This window comes from Trematomus bernacchii, unplaced genomic scaffold (genome assembly GCF_902827165.1).
Source record: "Trematomus bernacchii unplaced genomic scaffold, fTreBer1.1, whole genome shotgun sequence".
Taxonomy (NCBI): domain Eukaryota; kingdom Metazoa; phylum Chordata; class Actinopteri; order Perciformes; family Nototheniidae; genus Trematomus; species Trematomus bernacchii.
This window is the reverse complement of record NW_022987772.1, coordinates 1,426,433-1,446,728: the sequence shown is the minus strand read 5'-3', so window position 1 is coordinate 1,446,728 and position 20,296 is coordinate 1,426,433. Positions and strand designations below refer to the sequence as shown.

General features: G+C 39.9%; 1 protein-coding gene across 2 annotated transcripts in view; it reads right to left on the bottom strand.

Annotated features, from left to right (window-relative positions):
- The window catches only part of ntrk3b (neurotrophic tyrosine kinase, receptor, type 3b), a 245,194-nt gene that overhangs the window by 29,534 nt on the left and 195,364 nt on the right, over window positions 1–20,296 (bottom strand). For both annotated transcript variants that reach the window (XM_034148840.1, XM_034148839.1), the window contains exons 13-14: window positions 5,513–5,643; window positions 1,218–1,390 (exon numbers count right to left, since the gene is read on the bottom strand). In XM_034148840.1, coding sequence (XP_034004731.1) covers window positions 1,218–1,390; window positions 5,513–5,643 — 304 coding nt within the window. The remainder of the gene's footprint in view (window positions 1–1,217; window positions 1,391–5,512; window positions 5,644–20,296) is intronic.

Here is a 20,296-nt window from a genome sequence, read left to right as displayed (position 1 = left end):
TGCAGGTCATCCTCCGATTATCTGAATGTTACGCCGGACACATCAGATCCTCTTTTCCATTCCTACTGATTCCACATATCATTTGTTAAATGTGTCCAACAAGACCCATAGACCGAAAATCAGCTGCGTCTTGCACCTTGCATGAAAGAATTTCATCATTCGCGACATTGCCTTTCATTTCAGGAATGATTTCCCAACAGAAAGTCTTCACGCACTCATGAATCCACACACACACACACACACACACACACACACACACACACACACACACACACACACACACACACACACACACACACACACACACACACACACACACACACACACACACACACACACACACACACACACACACACACACACACACACACACACACACACACACACACACACACACACACACACACACACACACACACACACACGCTGGAGCTCAATCGTAACACATCATCTTTTCAACTATTGCTCAAACTTCAAAAACAAGATAGCCCACACACACACATTCACACACAGCTGTCAGCGCTCTTGATAAAACACACTTCTCTCTCAGACTCCTCCTGTGAACACCGGCTTCACTTCCTGGTACCAAAGCGCTCGCTGTTCAGCCGTCGTGTCGCTTTTGTTGGAGCTTATCAGAGGTCACGTCCCTCGGTAGAGTCTGGCATTACGGAACAAAAGCACTCCTGTTTGCTAACCCACAAAGCTGTGAAGATGGGTGGATATCAACGGCTGCAGGAATTTGACAAAACCTTTTCTTTGACCCTTATTGAAGTTCTTATCAAAGTTCTTTAACTAAAGAAATGTAGTACTCTTCCTGTTTCGTAAGTGGCTATGACCTAGTGTTTATATCACATTTTGACCAGTACCCTGAGTGAAAAGGCTTCGAGCTAAGGTAACACATACTGCACACACACACACACACACACACACACACACACACACACACACACACACACACACACACACACACACACACACACACACACACACACACACACACACACACACACACACACACACACACACACACACACACACACACACACACACACACACACACACACACACACACACACACACACACACACACACTGCATCATGTTTCCACCTTCTTTACTTCTTCCTGTCTGTTCATATGATTCATCTTCCAATCTGCTCAGCCAGCAGTAGCTCCGTACATTAAGGTTAACCAGACTTAACCTTCGGTGAGAACTGACCTGAGGAATTTGTTGAGGTCTCCATGCTTCATGTACTCGAACACCATGATGAGAGGGTCTCCGTCGACACACACTCCGTAGAATTTAACGATGTGGTCGTGCTGCAGGTTGGTCAGCAGCTCCGCCTCCCTCTGGAAGTCCTTTCTCGCCGACAGATTGGGATCCTTCAATGTCTGAAAGGACGAATAGAAAAGTCAGCGAAGCACATTCAAAAAGGAAAAACATAACAATGGCTGGTTGGGACAAGTTTGGAGAAACCATTGTATCCATTACAGCCTTCATTGACTTACAATCATTTGTCTGACGATTAATTCCAGCAATTGTTCATAGAAGCCAGGTATAAAACAATATATAATTCCTGATCAGTTAAATCATAATAAGATTTCCGGTATGTTGGTTTGTTAATTCTTGAAGCAATCACTTTGGGGCTATTTTAGGGCAACTTCCTGACAAAATGTGAAATGTTTGACTGCACAAATTGCCAATGGACACTTGAACGCACCATAACTTTTCAAATCTGTTCCAAAAAGTACCAACACTTTGAGAGCATATAAAAACAAAGTCATTGTTTCCGTCTTGTTCTTCGTCACATCCGTTGTCTGGCCCCTACATTTTGCTGCAATGTCAGCTGCACTCCATCCTTCTTTCTCCAGCTTTATCTACAATCCAATTAAACCTCCTCTGTTTTAATCATCCATTCAGTTCACCCAATTTGTCCTTGAATTTATGGCCATGCTAGAGGAGTAGCTCTAGTCTTCACATGTCTGTAGTTTGCTTAATCCACAACTTTACAGACTTACATTTCTCCACAAATGTTGAATTTTCTTACAAATGATGTACATTCGTGTTTCTGAGAAGATGAATCCTGCTAACTTGTTGACTAATAAAGTGTATTCTAGTACTAGTGCCATGTAGTTTTATGGTACACAAATGCTTATCTTTTAATTCACTACAGATAATCAAAGACCCTTGGAAGTCCAACAGAAACTTGTGATCCCCTGATTTTTCATCTACTGCATCAGAAGGTCAAAACTTCTCCAATGTTTTATTTATGAATAATTATCGGTATAACTCATGACCTTCCAATCCACTTTAACATGCTACAATTTACCTCATTGAAACCAGCATGACAGTGGCATCAAGAGCACGCTAACAGAGCAACTATGGGTCTAAAAAGTTAAAGAATTATGTTCTAGTTCTTTTCATAAGACAACAGCAGTGTTAAGGGAATTCACCTAAACGTACCATTTCAATGGATAGAGGATTTCAGTTTTTCTACGGACATCTTAACAAAGAGAATGAGTACAGTGATACATTCAGTGCTGTACAATTCAAGAAAGGATTCCTGTCCAACGCACCTTTTAAAAAGAATCCAGCATGGCTAGACTCCTAGGGTGTGTTTAAAAAGTCAAACAAATTATGTTCTAGGTCTTTTCCTTAGAACTTTTTACTTGAGAGATATGTAGGAGTATGCAAAATTACGTTGGAAAAGACAACAGCAGTAAGAAGAGAATTCGCCTAAACTTACTGAATGCAATAGTGGAAGATTTATGTTTTTCTAAGGAACATTTTTAACAAAGAAAATGAGTACACCAATAAGTTCAATGTTGTACAATTCAAGAAAGGATCGTTGTCCATCGCACTATAACACCTTTTAAAAAGGATCCTTAATTAAATCTGTAAAAAATAAACTTGGATTTGATTGCCAGTTGAATGGTGAGTCGCTTTAAATGTTGATGAATGTCGGGCATAATGATCTCTTTTCCTTTCATACAGGCGGGTACAGTGTATACTATACTGAAAGAGATAATAAAGGAAGCATTGAAGCCCTTTTACGTAGCATTTAGCAAACTCCCCCAGCTCTTATCATGGCTGCCACTTAGATAGCATGTTGGAGAAAAAAGGCTATTCATCTGCAGTCATAGTCTTGGAACAAATCACTATCTCCCTAACAATTTTTGTATTCCCAATCTTCTGTTGCCTTTTGTTACTGCATACAGCTTAATGTTGTGAATGCCCCTTTGTCCTTTATCCTCAACAGATAGACTCCATGGGAACAGGAAAGGAAAGATAGTTGGGTTTGATTATCGGGTTCACCTGTTAGTCCAAGGTAAACACGGAATTGAGTCCAAACCAAATTCAGTTACTTTCCTTTTATATTGATCAATAAAGCCTTGAAACTCTGCTCTGATTGAAGAGTGTCGTCTTTGTTGTTTAGCAATACGACATACAGTACGTGGCTCTGCATTATATCCACCTAATAATCCAGCGTATTGCTTTTAGAGAGGAGGCTGGAACAACTTTACACAACAGAATTGATCTGATTGGTGGACGGATCGAGAAAGGACTGCCTTGAACTCCTCTGAAGTGGAGTGCTCATAACAAATCAAATCTTGATGGGATGTCAGTTGAAGGTGACAGTATCAGAAAAGAAGGAACAATCAAATAACATGGCTTTTTTTGTTGGAGGAAAAAAAAGACTCTTGACACTTCATCCGCTACAAGAATACACAGCGATCTGCCTCTCTTGGTCTCCTGCAGTTCTGCTTTCTCCTCTGCTGACATTATTACAGATGCACAGACCTTGGGATGGAAATGCATTATCTCATATGTGCTGGAGAAGTGGTGGAGATGTACGGCACAGTAGGTAAAATGGCCATACAAATCATATGACCAAATCAAACCGCACTCTTAACACTAGAACCGCCAATCGGGTCAATTTGACCCAGAGCTGTTTTTTATTGTGTGTAACTTTTTTTCAATAAAATATTAAAGTCTTCCAGTCCGTGACTTTTCCTGAAACTGTGTTATGTAGCACCCTATGTTGTTAAAAATGGTCAATATGAAGTCAGATTGAAGAAATCGCCCAAAAAATTGCCATTTATACCTATTTCCGCCAAGCGGGTCATATTGACCCCACCCCTTTTCATATAAACATGACGTGTTGCTATAGCAACGCCTTTTGTCTACTGCGGTTCCTCCTTATAGATTGAGAGATAGATTGAGAGAGAGAGAGAGAGAGAGAGATAGATGGATAGATATATTGATAGATAGTTATAGATAGAGAGAGAGAGAGAGAGAGAGAGAGAGAGAGATAGAGATAGAGACAGTCTGTAGTGAAGGAGTGTGCTCCCGCTCACGGGAGACTGCTCGCACTGCGCTCCGCAGCAAACAGCTGTGGGGCGAGTTGAAAGTACGTTATGCTGGCCGCGGTGTCTAAATAATGCTTCCGGCCCAGCGGGCCATTTATAATGTCGAGCCCTGAGAGTCCACAGATTATATTGGTATACGTTTCATCCCTGTGCGATCAAAACTCTCTGTTCAATAAAAGAACATTTTACCTTGAAAATCAATGCATTCTAATAGCGGGTCAATTTGACCCAGGTGGCGGTTTTAGGTATAAAAAATCTCTGGCGGTTCTAGTGTTAAGGAAATATTTCTTGTCTGGGCATCCCTCCAAAACAATACCTCCAAGTGCTCGACTATGATAAATTGAGGCAAAGCACTGCCGTGAATGTTCCTTTTGTTGACCTTTAAGGGAATTCAGAGGGCTTCTTTCTGCTTCATCGCAGACAGGAACATGTTCTGATGAAAATGCACATGTTTTAAAAATAAACAGGATATTGTAGAGGGGGCTTGTTAATCCTTGAATACTGAGACAAGCACTAGATAGGCAAAGACCATCTTCTTCTTAAAGGCATCCTATATTCTGCTTTTTGGGGATTTCACTTTCCTGTTGTGTGTTGTATTGATTTGTGTGCATGTAAATGGTCTGCAAAGGCTTAAATTCCCCACCCCCCCTGCCTGAAACGCCCCCATTGGAGTCCTTTGTTTACTTTTTGAACATAGTGACATCACCATATAACACTCGCGCTTCTATTGGCTAGCGCTCCAACAAATTGTAAGTGATAAGGCTAAGGGACTTCTCGAAGCGGTTGACCAATCACAAGAGAGCCGGCCAGCTAACCAATCAGAGCAGACTGGGCTCTGGTTTCAGACAGAGGGTGAACAAAACAAACTATTCAACTATTCTTTTAAAAATGAGACGCTTTGCATTGTGGGATTGTTGCCAGAAAGATGTGTAAATGACATGAACAATACTTATTTTGTTCCACGATGCAATGCTCCATACTGTGTCTAAGGCCTGTTTTCAGTCTTCATACGTTGGGTTCATACAGAGGGGAGTAGTGATATTTTTCTGTCCAATAGAAAGTGAGTAAGTGTGTTATCGGGAAATGTCAAACAACTCCCTTTCTTCCTGGTGTTCATAACCCGAGCGCTCTGAGAAGACGTACCTTGACAGCCACCAGCATCTTGTCCTTGGTGGGGCAGAGGTTGTAACACTCTGCCAGGAAGACTTTCCCGAATGCTCCCTCACCCAACTCCCTCTTCAGGATGATGTCTCTGCGCTTTATATGCTGGACCACTAAACCGCAGACAGGGAGAGAAGAGGGGAGGGGGAGAAGAAGAGCATTTTATAAAAACCTTTCCTCAGATACTAAACACAAGAACAGAACAACAGACAGAAAAATAATGCTATATTTGAAAAGATCATGAATATAATTGTCTGTAAAGCTTGAGAATGACCAAATTCAATAACAAAAAACCAAGCAGGAATATGGTGCATTACCTTTGTACTATTTTAAATTCAAGATCTGAAGTTTCTAAAGATACAGTACAGTATATGTTGTGCAAAATTAAATATGTACACATTTTGATTTACGCTAATGATGAATCCATAGAAAAAGATTATTCATATTTGAATATCTTTATTAATATGAGTTTGACTCAGCTTCAGTAAAGAGCAGCAAAAAAGCAAAAATGTCAATCTATCAATAAGAAGTAAGAACATTTTTTATTTAACTTTGAAAACATTTAGAATATTGGGAAAATTAGAGTTCAAGTGGTTTTTAATCTCCAAATCACAGATAAAGTGTGGGATGACACCTGCAGAGCTGCAAGTCTCTGATATGGATTACTCTGGTTTACTGTCAGCATTGAAACAACACAGGGACATTTTCTAATGAGAACACAATCGTTAACATTTCTACTTTTGAGAAATATGTGAGGAAAATAAGAACCGAGTATGATGAGAAAAGAAATGTGCTACTAGAAAAGGATCATTTTAGAACTTTGAGTGATTCCTTTTAAGAAATAAGCGTAGCATTTACTTGGAGTGCTGCAAATACAAAACTCAGCAAGAAGCTCAAAACACAACGGAAACCAGGGGACACTAACAAGTGACGCACACAGCTGGGAGACCAGGGGACACTAATGAGTGACTTTTTAGTGTCCCCTGGTCTCCAGCTGTGTGCGTCACTCTGTTTCCTCAAGTTGGTGAAGCTGTTTCTCCATTTCATGTGTAACTGTATTTTCATATTTGCCTCATTGTTTTGAAAGTGCAAAGAGGTTTTCTCCTAATGGAAATGTTTTCGGTCGTTGTAACACGTTTGCACCGCAGTGTTCACAGCATTGAAGCTGAGATTTCTATTGATTAGTCGAACAACATGTTGAAAATGGACCACATTTATAAAAGAAAGAATGAATGAATGAAAAATGTATTACAGACTCAGGGTCCAGATAAAAGACAAGGCATTACATATAATAAATTACATACACAGCAATTCATAGTTTAAGAATCATTTAAATCAGTGTCCTACAAAGAGACAACTATACCAATGTCTCCACAGCTGTGATTGGTAGCGTGTAGTACTAAACCTTATGTTTGATAAGGCCACGAGGATTTCATTATCAGAGTCATTAAGCCGGCAAATACATTTATACAGGAGATTTCTTAAAACAGCTTGTAGAGGATTGACTCCTGCAGCCACAAACATTTCACTTGCACTAGACCATCGAGGTCTCTTCAGCAATATTCTCATGGCATCATTATAAGTAACTTGAAGTTTCCGTAAACTTGCTTTTCTGTAGTTTGACCACAAATGTGCAGAATAGAGTGGTGTACAATATGCTCTGAACAAAGACATCTTCGCTCCATCTGTACTTGCACGAAACTTACGTAGGAGAATGTTTGCTTGTGCATACATCATGCGGCATTGCCTATAAATATCTTCATCATCTGTCATTTGTTCTGTAATAAAGTGTCCAAGATATTTTAACTTATTACAGACACTAAGATTAATATCAGACAATTTTAAATCAGGACATTTTAGACATTTATCCTCTTTGGTTCTAAAGATCATGACAGCACTCTTACTGGCGTTGTATTTGATGTCATGTTCCACCAGACATGAAGACCAGCGCTAGATGGACTCAGCACAACAAGATCATCTGCATACATAATATGGTTCAGAGTACTACCAATCATGCATCCAGTATTACAGGCTTTCAGTCGCTTGGACAGATCATCAATATACAGATTAAAAAGAACTGGGGACATAATTCCACCTTGTCTGACACCATTGCTAACCCCAAATGGAGCTGAGACCCTATTGCCCCATTTTACTTGCATAGTTTGGTGGCCATACCAGTAGACCAGAATTCTCACAATGTATTTGGACCCCTCTTTGATTCAGTTTAACAAACAACTTCCTATTCCTAAAGAGATACTGTGAGTGCAGTTATCTGTATTACATGATGCTATGTTGTGTTTGTACCATGAATGTACACGTGTCTGTTTGCAGCGTGTTATCTAGCATAGGGTCATGTAATTGTAACATGTGATTATATAAAGAAGGTACAGTGTTGCGTAAACTGAAGACTGAAGTGTATAAAACTTGTGTGATTCTCTTTAACTTTAGACACATATACTCTTGGCGGTCTCTTATACTGTTGTACAACAATATCATACTTTTTTAGATCAACAGTGTGTCTGTGTTTCTATTTTGTTATATCTTGTTACAACTTGAGTGTCTAAGGTCTCGGATCCACAGTGAGTGAAAAATACATAAACAGAGGAAGAAAGATAAATACTAAGACAGAAAGCAGGTGTAGGTGTTGAATATCAGGGGTAAGAGTTTGACCCGCGAGGCTCAGTCTGAAGATTGAGAAAGTGTAGGAGTAGTTGGCAACAAAACTGCTGAATAAAACATGACAGCTTGTAGGTTTGCCCTGAAAGTAACACTGCTTCTATAACAGTGTACACATATAATCTATATTTAAACATGGTTTCCAAACAAGACATTGAGATAAATATGAAAAGCACAACGACAGCAGCTCTCTCTGATTTAAAATATGCATGAAATTAAACAAGCATGTTTAATGCCAGGCAACACGAAACACAACCAACGGTGAAAGGCCAAAACAAACATGTTGAATATTCAATTAAATCATAAATTAGAAATGTGATTCACTGTGAACCTTTCAAATTCAATTACATTGCAAGCAATCAGTGTCCAGTATTTGTTTAACAATACTTACTCATACAGTACAGAACGGGCGATGCAAGCAACTTAGAAAAGTCACTTTATTATGTTTGTGATGCCCCAGGTCAGATTATGAGGAGCTTGTGGACACATTTTCCCCATTTTATCTTCACTCCACTGGCTGCCCGTTCATTCGAGGATTCATTTTAAAACTCTTTTATTTACTTTTAAAGCCCTCAATGGCCTGGCCCCGCCCTACCTCTCTGAGCTGTTACGGACCGTCCACACAGCAGCGTTAAAAAATCTTGGAACGCTTCTGCCCATTCACTTTGAATGGGGTGACGTCACTTTGCCTCACTTTTCGCCGAACTGCATTGTGGGCAGGCGAGCGGAGATTTTCAGGATTTTCAGGATTCAAAGTTGAGCAATGTTCAACTTTTGAAGCTGAGGTGGAAGCGTCAGCCAATCAAATCCCGTGTATGCAAATCTGACAGTTCAAGCGCTAGCCAATCAAACCGCGTGTATGCTGGGAGAGACATACCTCAGGTCATTTCCTCATATTCCAAAACATGGAGGAGAAATTAGCGGTAGGGAATCACCCGGTGCTTTATGACCAGTCCCTATTTACCTACCGGGATACAAACCAGAGGAGCCAGGCATGGAGGGAGGTGGCAGAGACAGTGGTAGGTTTTCGCCTGTTTGGGGAGTTTATATCCAGTTTACTTCAAACTTTTTTGCTTCGTATGTCGGGGGCGGGAGATTCATGTGATTGGTTGTTGGTGCCTTGCTCGCAAAAAATCCCCAAGCTTCAGATACGCCCACCTCCAAGATTTTTTTAACGCTGCTGTGTGGACGGGCCGTTACACAGCTACACGCCAATTCTCACTCTCAGGTCAGCTGATCAGTTGCTCCTGAGGGTGCCAAAAACTAAGTCTAAGCGCAGAGGGGACCGTGCTTTCTCTGCTGCCGCCCCTAAACTGTGGAACGACCTGCCCTTGCTAATCAGACAGGCTCCCACACTGTCTGTTTTTAAATCCCGTCTTAAAACCCACCTTTTCTCCTTAGCATTCGGATCCAAGTAGATTGTTGCTTTTATTTGCTTTCAGTGGTCTATTGTTTTTATTATATGGCTGTTTTTTATTTTGTAATTGTTACTTTTATTCTGGTTTATTTTGTGTTTATATCTTTTATTTTGAATGTATTTATTTGATGTTTTGTGAGCTGAGCTGTGTGATTTTACATTTGATGTATCTCTCTGTACAGCACTTTGGTCTGGAGGTTTTAAAGTGCTATATAAATAAAGTTGGATTGGATTGGATTTTCTATTAATAGGATTAAAACAATTTTAAGAATAACGTTTTTCTGCAAAGACTGCACCACGTCTTTTTGTCCGGTCGGGTCTTGGAATACCAGAAGCTGTGTGGTTCATAAAAACATGTTCTTACTCAATATCTTACCCTAAGCCTAACCCTATCCCTTTTTATTTTAAATTGTATAATGTCTGAGTTTTGTTGCCGTCAGTGAGGAAAAGAAATGGCTCAGAGCCTCAGAATACTGAAATCTGTATTTTATGTCATCTTTTTTTCCTTCTAATTTGTTATTATTTGGTGCAGGCACGAAACATACTACCAATATAAATACATTGCTTCTAAAATCGTTCTATGTCAGAATACTGAAATCTGTATTTTTTTGTATCTGTTTTTTCCTTCTAATTTGTTATTATTTACATTGCTTTTAAAATCGTTCTGTGTGACATGAAAAAAAATGGCGAAATCGTGTTGGTGAACACGAATCAATAGATTAATTTCGTGACTATAACACGAAATGCCGTGAGACTGTGTTGGATAAGCATAATCATTTCTGACATTGGGCCTCAGCTAATCTAAACAAGCACTGCTTTGAACCGGTATTCCTCCATCTTGTGACTGTGTGACTCCCTCTCTCGTATATCAGTGTACCAAATGCTCTGTATGTGATGACTACTTCCATTCTTGAGAGGATAATAAATACATGGATCTTGATATTGAAGCTCAAACTGGGGTTGAGTGAGATTTTTCTAACACTAACAACTGCAGCTAAAACTACCTTAGATTCCCTACACTTTTGCTCTTGTGTTTTTGGTTTTGGAGCAGATAGAAAACAGAAAGCACCGTCCAAAGTATTTATATAAGGAGACTATTTCTATACTACCTTGTGCACACTGCCTTGTAGTGGTTGCTATGCAATGGTTGCACAGCTGCTGTTCAGGGGTTAGGGGCTTAAATCAATTATATAAAGACATACTGTATCCAAGGTGTCATTGGTTACTGAACCACTATTTTCCAGTTCATTAATTTGCATCTTTACTGCCTGATCTAGTTATTCAACTTGTAGGGGATTTGCAGCAGTGATAATAACTCGGAGGCAGCGGCGGCTTCAGTTATTTCTCAGTGTTTGACGTGGTGTAATCTCAGAAATATTCCCTCATTCAAAAACACAGATTTGACTTCAGTCTGACCGTTTATCTGTCTTTCTTTCCTGTCGTTTCTCCTGAATCACCACACCATCTGGTTGTGAACATGCGGAGAAGGTGGCTCATAAGAAATGTCACCTGCTCCTCTGGTGTTCCTGTCAGACGCTATCTTTCACAGCATTTCTGGAGTCGGTGTTAAATATGAAGACGTCCCAGTTATAAAGTAGATCAGAACACAAGTGCCTGCAGAAACTGGCAGTCAGTTTGCCGGGTGAGAGCGCCACCAGGGACACTCGCATATCGCTGCTGTCAAAACGTCATCCTGTGAAACTCTGCTTTACAAGCGCCGAGAAAAATCATCCTTAAGTCGATACACTTATTTTAATTCAAAGTGTGTTTTGACTGGAGTTACTTGTCTCAAATGACACTTTCTCAGCTGATAAATGGGTAGATATGTTTTTCTCAAGTCATAAGGGTTTCCAGGCTTCAAATCTCACTGAATCCAATCTTTACCTTTCCACTATGGCGCTACCTTTAAAGGTCACATATTATGCAAAACAAGTCTATGAAGTGTTTCATATTACCCCTCTATTTCAGCCCTGTTACAAAAGTACTGATTCTGGGTCAGTAGCTTTAAATGTAACCCGAGCTGCTGCTGGCCACATTTCGGATATGACCTCAAGTCCGCAGCAAATCTGGATCAGCTCCGTTGAACCCCCGTTTTTAGAGACAAGGTAATGAGGAAAAGAGAGAGGGTTTTATTTTCTGACACTTTGTGAGTCTCCTTACACACCGGGGACACATATTTATGTATAAAAGACATCAAAAAGTACATTTTGCATAATAGGAGACCTTTAAGAAATATGAATAATCTTTTATTTTAGTTCTTTTTTGTGCAAGCCATCATTCATGATCATTCAAGGATTGTCCTTTTTATCGCCTGCAAGCCTTGCTGATGATCCAGGTATTGAAGCCTATACTATTGTTGCACCCATCATTAAGCATCTCTGGATGAGATATTTGGTAAAAAGCCAAAAATGTACAAAACAAGAGCTCATTTATCATCAGAAGGAGGTTTAGAAATCGTTTTAACTGCACAACGCCCAGAGTGTAACATAGTTTTCCCAACTTTTCCTCATAAGTAAGATTGTTATCTTAACTTGTATTGTGTGTATCTTCTACATCTTAGGATGAAGCCCTTATCTCATGTGCAAACTGGGAATTTTCTTTTGCTTTAAATATATCTTATCAGTCTTCTCCGTCACAATATTTTTTATCAGTTATGCACACTCAAAATTAAATTAACATTATTTTCAAAACTCTCTCTACCATCTGACATGTTTCCCTACAAATCACGTAGAGTAGTCTGACTTAAAGAGATTCACTTTTCTATGGAATCCTATGGGAACATTTGATTCTTATCACCTGTGGTTGTCAGGAATACATTCAATGTAGACCACACAGACTACATCACAAGTGACACCTCTCAGGAAGATTATTTTACACAGCAAGATCTGATACCTGTCAGTATAGTAATAATAATAATACATTATATTTTTATAGGGCTTTTCAAGGACTCAACATTGCTTTACAATATAAGGGAAGGTTAGGGTTGGGGGTATAGGACTATCAAACTTGATCAACCGGCTTGGATTGATAGGGGGGGGGGGGGGGGGTGGCTATGAGTAAGTAAGTAAGGGTCTCAGAATAGCGGAGATCTTGGGGGAGGGAATTCCAGATCCTGGGAGCTGCCACTGAAAAGACTCTGTCCCTATTGCTGCCTAGTTTGGACTTGGGGGGGACAGGAGACCGGCTGAGGTGGATCTGAGGGACCACAGGGGTTGGTAAGGGGTGAGAAGACCAGTGAGATAGGGGGGGGGGGGGGTCAGATGGTGGAGGGCTATACTGTAGGTGAGGGCCAGTATTTTGTAGTTGATGCGTTGGGAGACGGGAAGCCAATGAAGGTCTTTGAGGACTGGTGTGATGGTGCCATGGTCTGGTGTGTGTGAGGAGTCTGGCAGCTACATGTTTTACAATTTGGAGTCTATCGAGGGACGGGGAGCGGATGCCGTAGAGAAGTTAGTTACAGTAGTCACGGTGGGAGGAAATTAAGGTAGGATAGGTCGTTCAGCTGCAGGGCAGGTAAGGGAGGGTTGGACCTTTGCATCAATATGTTCAAAACGTTTTTTTTCAAAATGTAAAAAAAATTTCTAAAATTATAAATTGTGAAAAGAAATATATAAAATATTTATAGTGTGAACCAAAATATAATACTAAATATTATACAAGTGATTTTTCTTAACCAGATTGACAAAAATTGCATAAAAACACATATTATTCTAATACGGGTCCTTTTTGACCCACTTATGGAAGAGAGTAGGGTCCAGTCACTCGTGCATCTAAGGGTTGAAGAAAGGTTTTTCTTAAAAGGAGTCAGTCACGATGAACTCTTTCTACACTTTTCTCTGAGGATTGTTTGCAGAAGACATTTTATTATTTTTAAAGGCATTGCAGACTGAGATATATGTCTTCAGAAAGCTAAGATGTTTTAATTCTGGGTCGTTGACGGATAACTTGAGACTCGCTGCCAATTTAGAGACCTTGTCACCAGATTTGGAAATTTGTCAAACTCACAAGGAGACTTTACTTCAAAAAAGAGACTCTAGACGACAACAGGATATATTGTTGTACTGTAATAGTAGGAGTGATGTCGATATAAATAATAACCCATCCAACAGTGATTGCACCGAGGGGATCACATATAGTCGGATACTCTTCGAGGGGGGACGTAAACAACCTGCTGATACTGAGGAGGCATCTTACTTTGAAACCGGCACCACTGTGATTTATGATTTTTTACTTTTTAGCCCCAAGAAATATGTCTGTGAGATGTTGTAAAACCTGTCACACATTGACAAATATAGTTATTGAAATAGCTGTCATGATTTAAAACCCTGTATCTAGTCCTTTGAATAGACAGCAACATGTTTTCACCTGCAAATCTTAAAATACCGGATTTTGCTTCACAAAGAACCGTAAACCGTTGGATAGTTGAAATTCAGCTCTGGCCAAAATGTCACTTTACAATTTGATGCGTTTCAGACTATTAACGATGTATTTTATCTTGTGAATGCATATTATAATATCATAATTCCTGAGTTGCAAGTTGGTTGTATTATCCCTAAATTGCAATTATTGGTGACTTGGTTGCGTCATAGAATTACGGAGACCGGAGATATCTGACAAGAGTAACTTTGTGTCTCGAAGCTTTGGGTATTATTAACAAACTAATGAGACTGCAAGACTCTGAAATGTGCACATTTGCAACGGCTTTCAGACGAGATGCTTGCCCTGCAACCAAAGACGCAGAATCAAATATCAAATGTGTATCTGTTGTGTTTACTCTGCATTCGACACATGGCTGAAAAGGTGATTTTATTGTAATCTTCTTGTAGTTTAGAGTAATGACAATGTTTAAGGTGGGGTAGGTAATTTTGGAGAAACCAGCTCGAGTGCGCTAGAATTTGGTCGTGCTTTTTACAGTACTACGGCTTCCACAGATGAATTTTTTTTATGGATTTTTTGTCAAAGCACTTAAGATATTCATTGCTATCGGGATGTTAAGAGCATTCCATGGAATATAACAAAAAGTGTATCTCGAGCCGGTTTCTCAAACTTACCTACCCCACCTTAAAGCCTGTAATTTTAAAATAATAAACATTGGAGTTATTTTGCAATTGTCAGACTCACAATGGACACTTTATTCCTATGAGGATAGAAATGGATGCAGCAGAACCAGAGATAATGTTTTTTTGTAATTGTTTAGAAATCTAGGGCATACCAAAAATGCAGCTCTCCTGATTTGAAAATGTAGATGTGTTACGCTAGTAGCAGCTAATGTAGCTTCTTACCGTTAGCCAGAAGTTAACTCACTTCTTTGTTCACTATCAAATATTCTTCACACCCAACCAACACTCACTCAACACGTGACTTTACTTGAGGCGATGTATCTTATTTTGCACACGGCTCCCTCTGGGGTCACAAAAGACTTCAATTGTTTTGCCTTGTGATTGACCATAAAATAAAGTCTGCACAACTGCATATACTTAATGAAAGAAAATAAAGGACGGTACCACAATGCATCATCGAAAACCTTTTCCCCCCCCCCCCCCCCCATTTAAAACAGTTTCCCGGTCTTCTTTTTCCTGGAAATAAATAAACCCATCTTTATGTATTACGCTTCTAAACAGCGGCCGACCGCCCTGATGGCAGCGGAGCAGCTATAATGGAGCGCGCCTAAACCGACAGTGGGGTGGACGAGATACTTTAACCTTCTGTTTCCTCTGCATGCAGACTACCGCAGCCTATTTACTCAGAGTGGCACGCTTAAAAGCCCAGAGATTAAATCTCCATCCCGAAGCTCAGCATCGTTCATTTGTCCCGGCTCACCTGAGGCCTGGACGCCAGAAAACACTCTCCCCGGAGACGAGAGTCAACCGGAGCGAGTCTCACTCAGCTAGTCAGGTCAGGCTGCACGGGGAGCACAGATGTTCGGAGGGCTTTGTTCTCTGCCTGTGTGTGTGTGTGTGTGTGTGTGTGTGTGTGTGTGTGTGTGTGTGTGTGTGTGTGTGTGTGTGTGTGTGTGTGTGTGTGTGCCTGCGTGTGTGCATCTGACCACAACTACCTGCCAACTTCCCCCAGTTTCAGTGTGTCTCTGTTTGTGTGTGCTGTGTTTTTCTGCATCTACCTGCCAACATGGTGCATTCATGCGAGTGTTTCTGCCTCATAGGTAGGTGTGTGTGTGTGTGTGTGTGTGTGTGTGTGTGTGTGTGTATGTGTGTGTGTGTGTGTGTGTGTGTGTGTGTGTGTGTGTGAGTATTTTTCTGCCTGACAGCTTCCCTGAGTGTGCATGGTGGGTCGATGGATGTGTCCCTCCTGGTCATTGACAACATGTCTTTTTGCAGGGTGGATGCTTTAACATTGAGACGTCGAGAGTGAGCGCCGTTAAAAAATGATGAGGACATCCTACCGATTACTCATTTCCTGCATCAGCCCAACATAAGTCACTTTGTACATAAAGTCTGATATTTAAATTGTACACACAAGAACTAAAACAAGACACCGCCACAAAACTGTCAGCTTTCATTAAAACAATTAGATTATAAAAGATTAGATTACGCCAGAAACCGTACACTTGGTAGGATAATGCTGGGAATACATAATGAGAAGTTAGCATTAGTTTAGCCTCCTCTCTTTCCCCTCCTTTGTTTACGTTCTTAAAGCCGCCTATGAGCACATCTGGTTGGCGAAATAGCCGTCAGAATAGCCTCTAATGGCTCGATGATCTCAGTGTTAAGCTGGATGTTGCCGATAAAGTCACTTGATGAGTCGATGCTAAGTATGCACGACAGTTTTTGGTTAAAGCCAATAATTAGCAAAATAAGGAAATATGCTAATCCTCGCATTGTGCATGCGACGCCATCTTGGTTGTCAAGCCCTATGATAGCCACGCTGATTTATGGCTGATGAAAGTGTTTCTGTTTTAAAAAAACTAAAATAATAAGTTATTATTTATACTAACTTATTTTATTAAATAAAGAAGCTTCACAATAATATCTGTTATTTAAATATTTATCCTATTCACCTTATGTCTTGCCTTAAATAAATAAGACATAATGACATAAATGATAGGATCATTTAATTGTATATTTTAATAAAAGACTGTCTGCCTTTCAATGAAACTGAAACTAAACAGTAATTTGAAATCAGTTTATTTACACATTAAAAATAAAAAGGTAATTTGTTTTATAATGTCTTATTTATACAATAATTAATAAGCACTACGATCCTCTATAGTACAACACTTATATTTGGAGATACAAATGTATTCTCCCTAAGCTCCACCTCGGTGTTATTGCTGGATTAAAGTTTAGCATTAAGTCACTTAACGCTAAGTCCTTCACACTCGCTGCTCAGGGGAGCTGCTTTAAAAAGTGACTACAAACACTTAATAGCTATATTTGACATCAAAAAGGAGCTGTAGTCCCCCAAGATATAATATAAAATATGTTTCTTAAGTACATTATATCATTCTGCTGCTAAATAAAATTCTGAGGCTTGGTCCCCAGTGATGGGAATCATTTTAGCGATGACCTGTCGACACTCATGAGAATGTTTTACTCATTACCATCCAACTTTAATTGGCAGTGCTTTGGTCTGGTGTTGGTGCTAATACAGAAAGTGTTTTTGTTCACTACACATGCTCTCATAATACTCGTCTTAGCTGGAAGTCTTCGGAGCCAAGAAATGTGGAGAAACGGTTTGGTATTTTAATTGACTCCAGCTTGATTGCAGCATATTGCCACCACTCTAGCTTGCAAAAGGTTTGCAAACCAATTAAACATGTTTGCAGAAGCAAACATTTCAATTTACTCATTCATTAATTTCATTTTCATGCTTGGTCTGTGTGGTTGTACTGTATTTGGACTGGAAAAGGCGGTTGCATTTGCACTTTTTCAGTCTTTTCAGTGAATTTTAATGTGGTTTCAGTCCATCTGGCATCTTCTGTTGAGAAACGTCTACTTTACCTCGCTGTGAGCTGATCCGGGACTCATCGTTGACTCTCAGAGTTACAAATGAAAGCTGTTTGAAGTCACAACTGGCTAGTCTGTGGGGCTGTTCTGTTTCAAACCATGAATTATAGAATCATAGCCTTAGCTCATCACAACAGCCTTTCAATCAATCTGCTCTACATTCATTTGCTGAGCTTTCAAGCTGTCAAATGAGTCCCTCCATGTCTCTGCAGGAAAACATTTGAATCTTCAAAACCATCACCTTGAGCATGGTTATGTTTCTGTAACAGGGACAGAGTGGGGGTGAGCCGAGCTGCGCCCACGCATAACGTCCCTAATAACATGGATATAATGAAAGGCTAACTTCTATACTCCAACATCAAAAGCTATTGTCTAATTTTGTCCAGCGGGATGTGACAAATCCGTAATTAAAATAGCAAGCTGAGTGATAAAACAAAGCCACTTGCTGGGAGACAGCGGATTCAGCGAGATATAGATCTGTCATTAGGCTAAAGAATTGTCCTTTGGCTTTTCTGCCTTATCTCCCTAATGCGGCTATATTTCCCCAGGATTGGTCTTTTTCAGCCTGGCTAGAGAAATACAAAAAAAAGAGCTGATCGCAACAAACGCCCTAATCGGTCACAGCTCGCCTGTTTACCGCAACTAAAGCTGAGGCCAGGAGTTCATCCAAAAGATGAACCAATCAAATGTCGGCATTTCATGTTTCTAAATTGGAATCAAAATGACAACAGCACTAACATTGTTCTCGCTGTGCTCACAATTTCTCAGGCTTGGTTGACAACCGCACTGTTATGGGCATCATGGACATATAATAAAGTGCTGTAAGTCATGCCATGAGTTAAGGGGCCAACTATACTGATGGTACACGAAGTCTCCCTATGCTGTCTGTGTTTTCTGCAATGTCATTAGTACATGATCACACCATGTCAAAAGGTACATTTTTGTGTTTACATATGATTGTGCAAGATCCGATGGTGTAGTTCCACACATGTTCAAAAGGTGTATAAATACTGTAGTATTCTCTACTACTGTAGACATGTTCTCTGCTCATTTTATGAAGGGTATATTTGTCTAATTTCTAGTCAGAATATGTCTTTACACCTGATATAAGACACAATAACTTCAGAAGTAACACTGCAGTGAGATATCGGGTCTTGTTTTTAGACAATGCATCATCTTGTCAAGTAAAATAAATCATATTTATTTGAAAATCACCAACTAACATCAGAAAAAAGAAAACTTTTGAGCATTTGCGGCACAAAATGTCCTGTTTCTTGTCAAATATAGTTCAAAATTAGTTTTCCCAATTACAAGATCTGATTAATCTAAATATCCCTTCTTATTTCAAGAAATCTTAACAAGCAAATGTTCACTTGTTCTATTGGCTGTTTTTTTACTTATTTCAAGTGAAAACAGCTTGTTTTCATTATTGTTTAACTTGTTTTTGGAGCACCATTGTTTCCAGTGTATTATAGCTCCAGCCACTTCTGTGTCTGTGCTTTAATGTGTTTCTATTCGGTTATTTGGTTATGTTGTGAGATATCGGATCAACGAGAGCACGTACACAGGTTCCCAGTTCAACTAGAGGGCAACTCCAGATGGATAGTTTTTGTTTTATTTCTTGCAATGTGGGAATGACCATACTCTTTGATGTGCTGCAGCCTTACAGCCGAGATACTGTGTGCTCAGGCTGTGCTTTCTCCAACAACCACACATATGCTGTATAAATACAGCACAGTCCTAACTTGAGGTTCAAACACTGAATAATACATCTGGTAAGGCGAACTGGAACCACTGGTGTGAGCTCTGCAGCCGGCGATTTCCCATCACAAGCAGCTGTTCTAACAGAAGCCAGCACAGCAGCAACAGACTTTTCCTCCTCGTCCTCCTCTTCATCCTCACTGTTATTGTAAGACCTGGTTTAAAAATGCACACAGCCCAACAGCCATGAACACTATGAATTACGCAGGAGAGTGGTGGTGGTGGTGGTGGACATGGACTCCTGATGGACATAGGTAAGAAGACATGTTGGTGTGTGGGATGTGTGTATTGTTGTTAAACTTGAACAGTGATAGTGATGACATTTTGGACCAGTCTTTGCTTCTTGAAAGGCCTTTTTGAGGTTTAAGACTTGTTTCAAGGTTCAGGTTATATTAAGTTTCAGATTAGGGTTAGGTCTTTTGTTGTGATGCTTGTGGTAAGGCTAAGAGGCTAGGGAATACATCATTTATATGACGGTGCTCACAAAGGTAGTATGAAAGTAGTTATTTACAGTTTCTCCTCATCCTCACTGTAACTACAATAACTGGTTTTAGAAGCACACAGCCCCACAGCCATGAACACTATGAATTACACAGGAGAATGGTGGTGGTAGTGGATTTAAGACTGCTGAAGGACATTGGTAAGAAATAATGTGAGTGTGTTCACATTTCTATTTTCTAGTGTGACTACTGTTGGATTATAGGGAAGAACTAGGATTGTGTGTGTGTATTTTTCCTGTACTTGGACCTTTATTGGACAGTGAGAGACATTGGCCAGTCACCTCTTTTTCAAAGGCCTGGTTGAAGACTTGTCTAAGGTTCAGTTTAGACAACGGTTCAGGTTAGGCTTAGGGTTGGGGTTAAGCATTTAGTTGTGATGGTTGATTCAAAGAAAAAGAAGCTAGGAAAAAAACATGTTGTGTCTAAACAAAGTTAGAGTTGTGTTAAC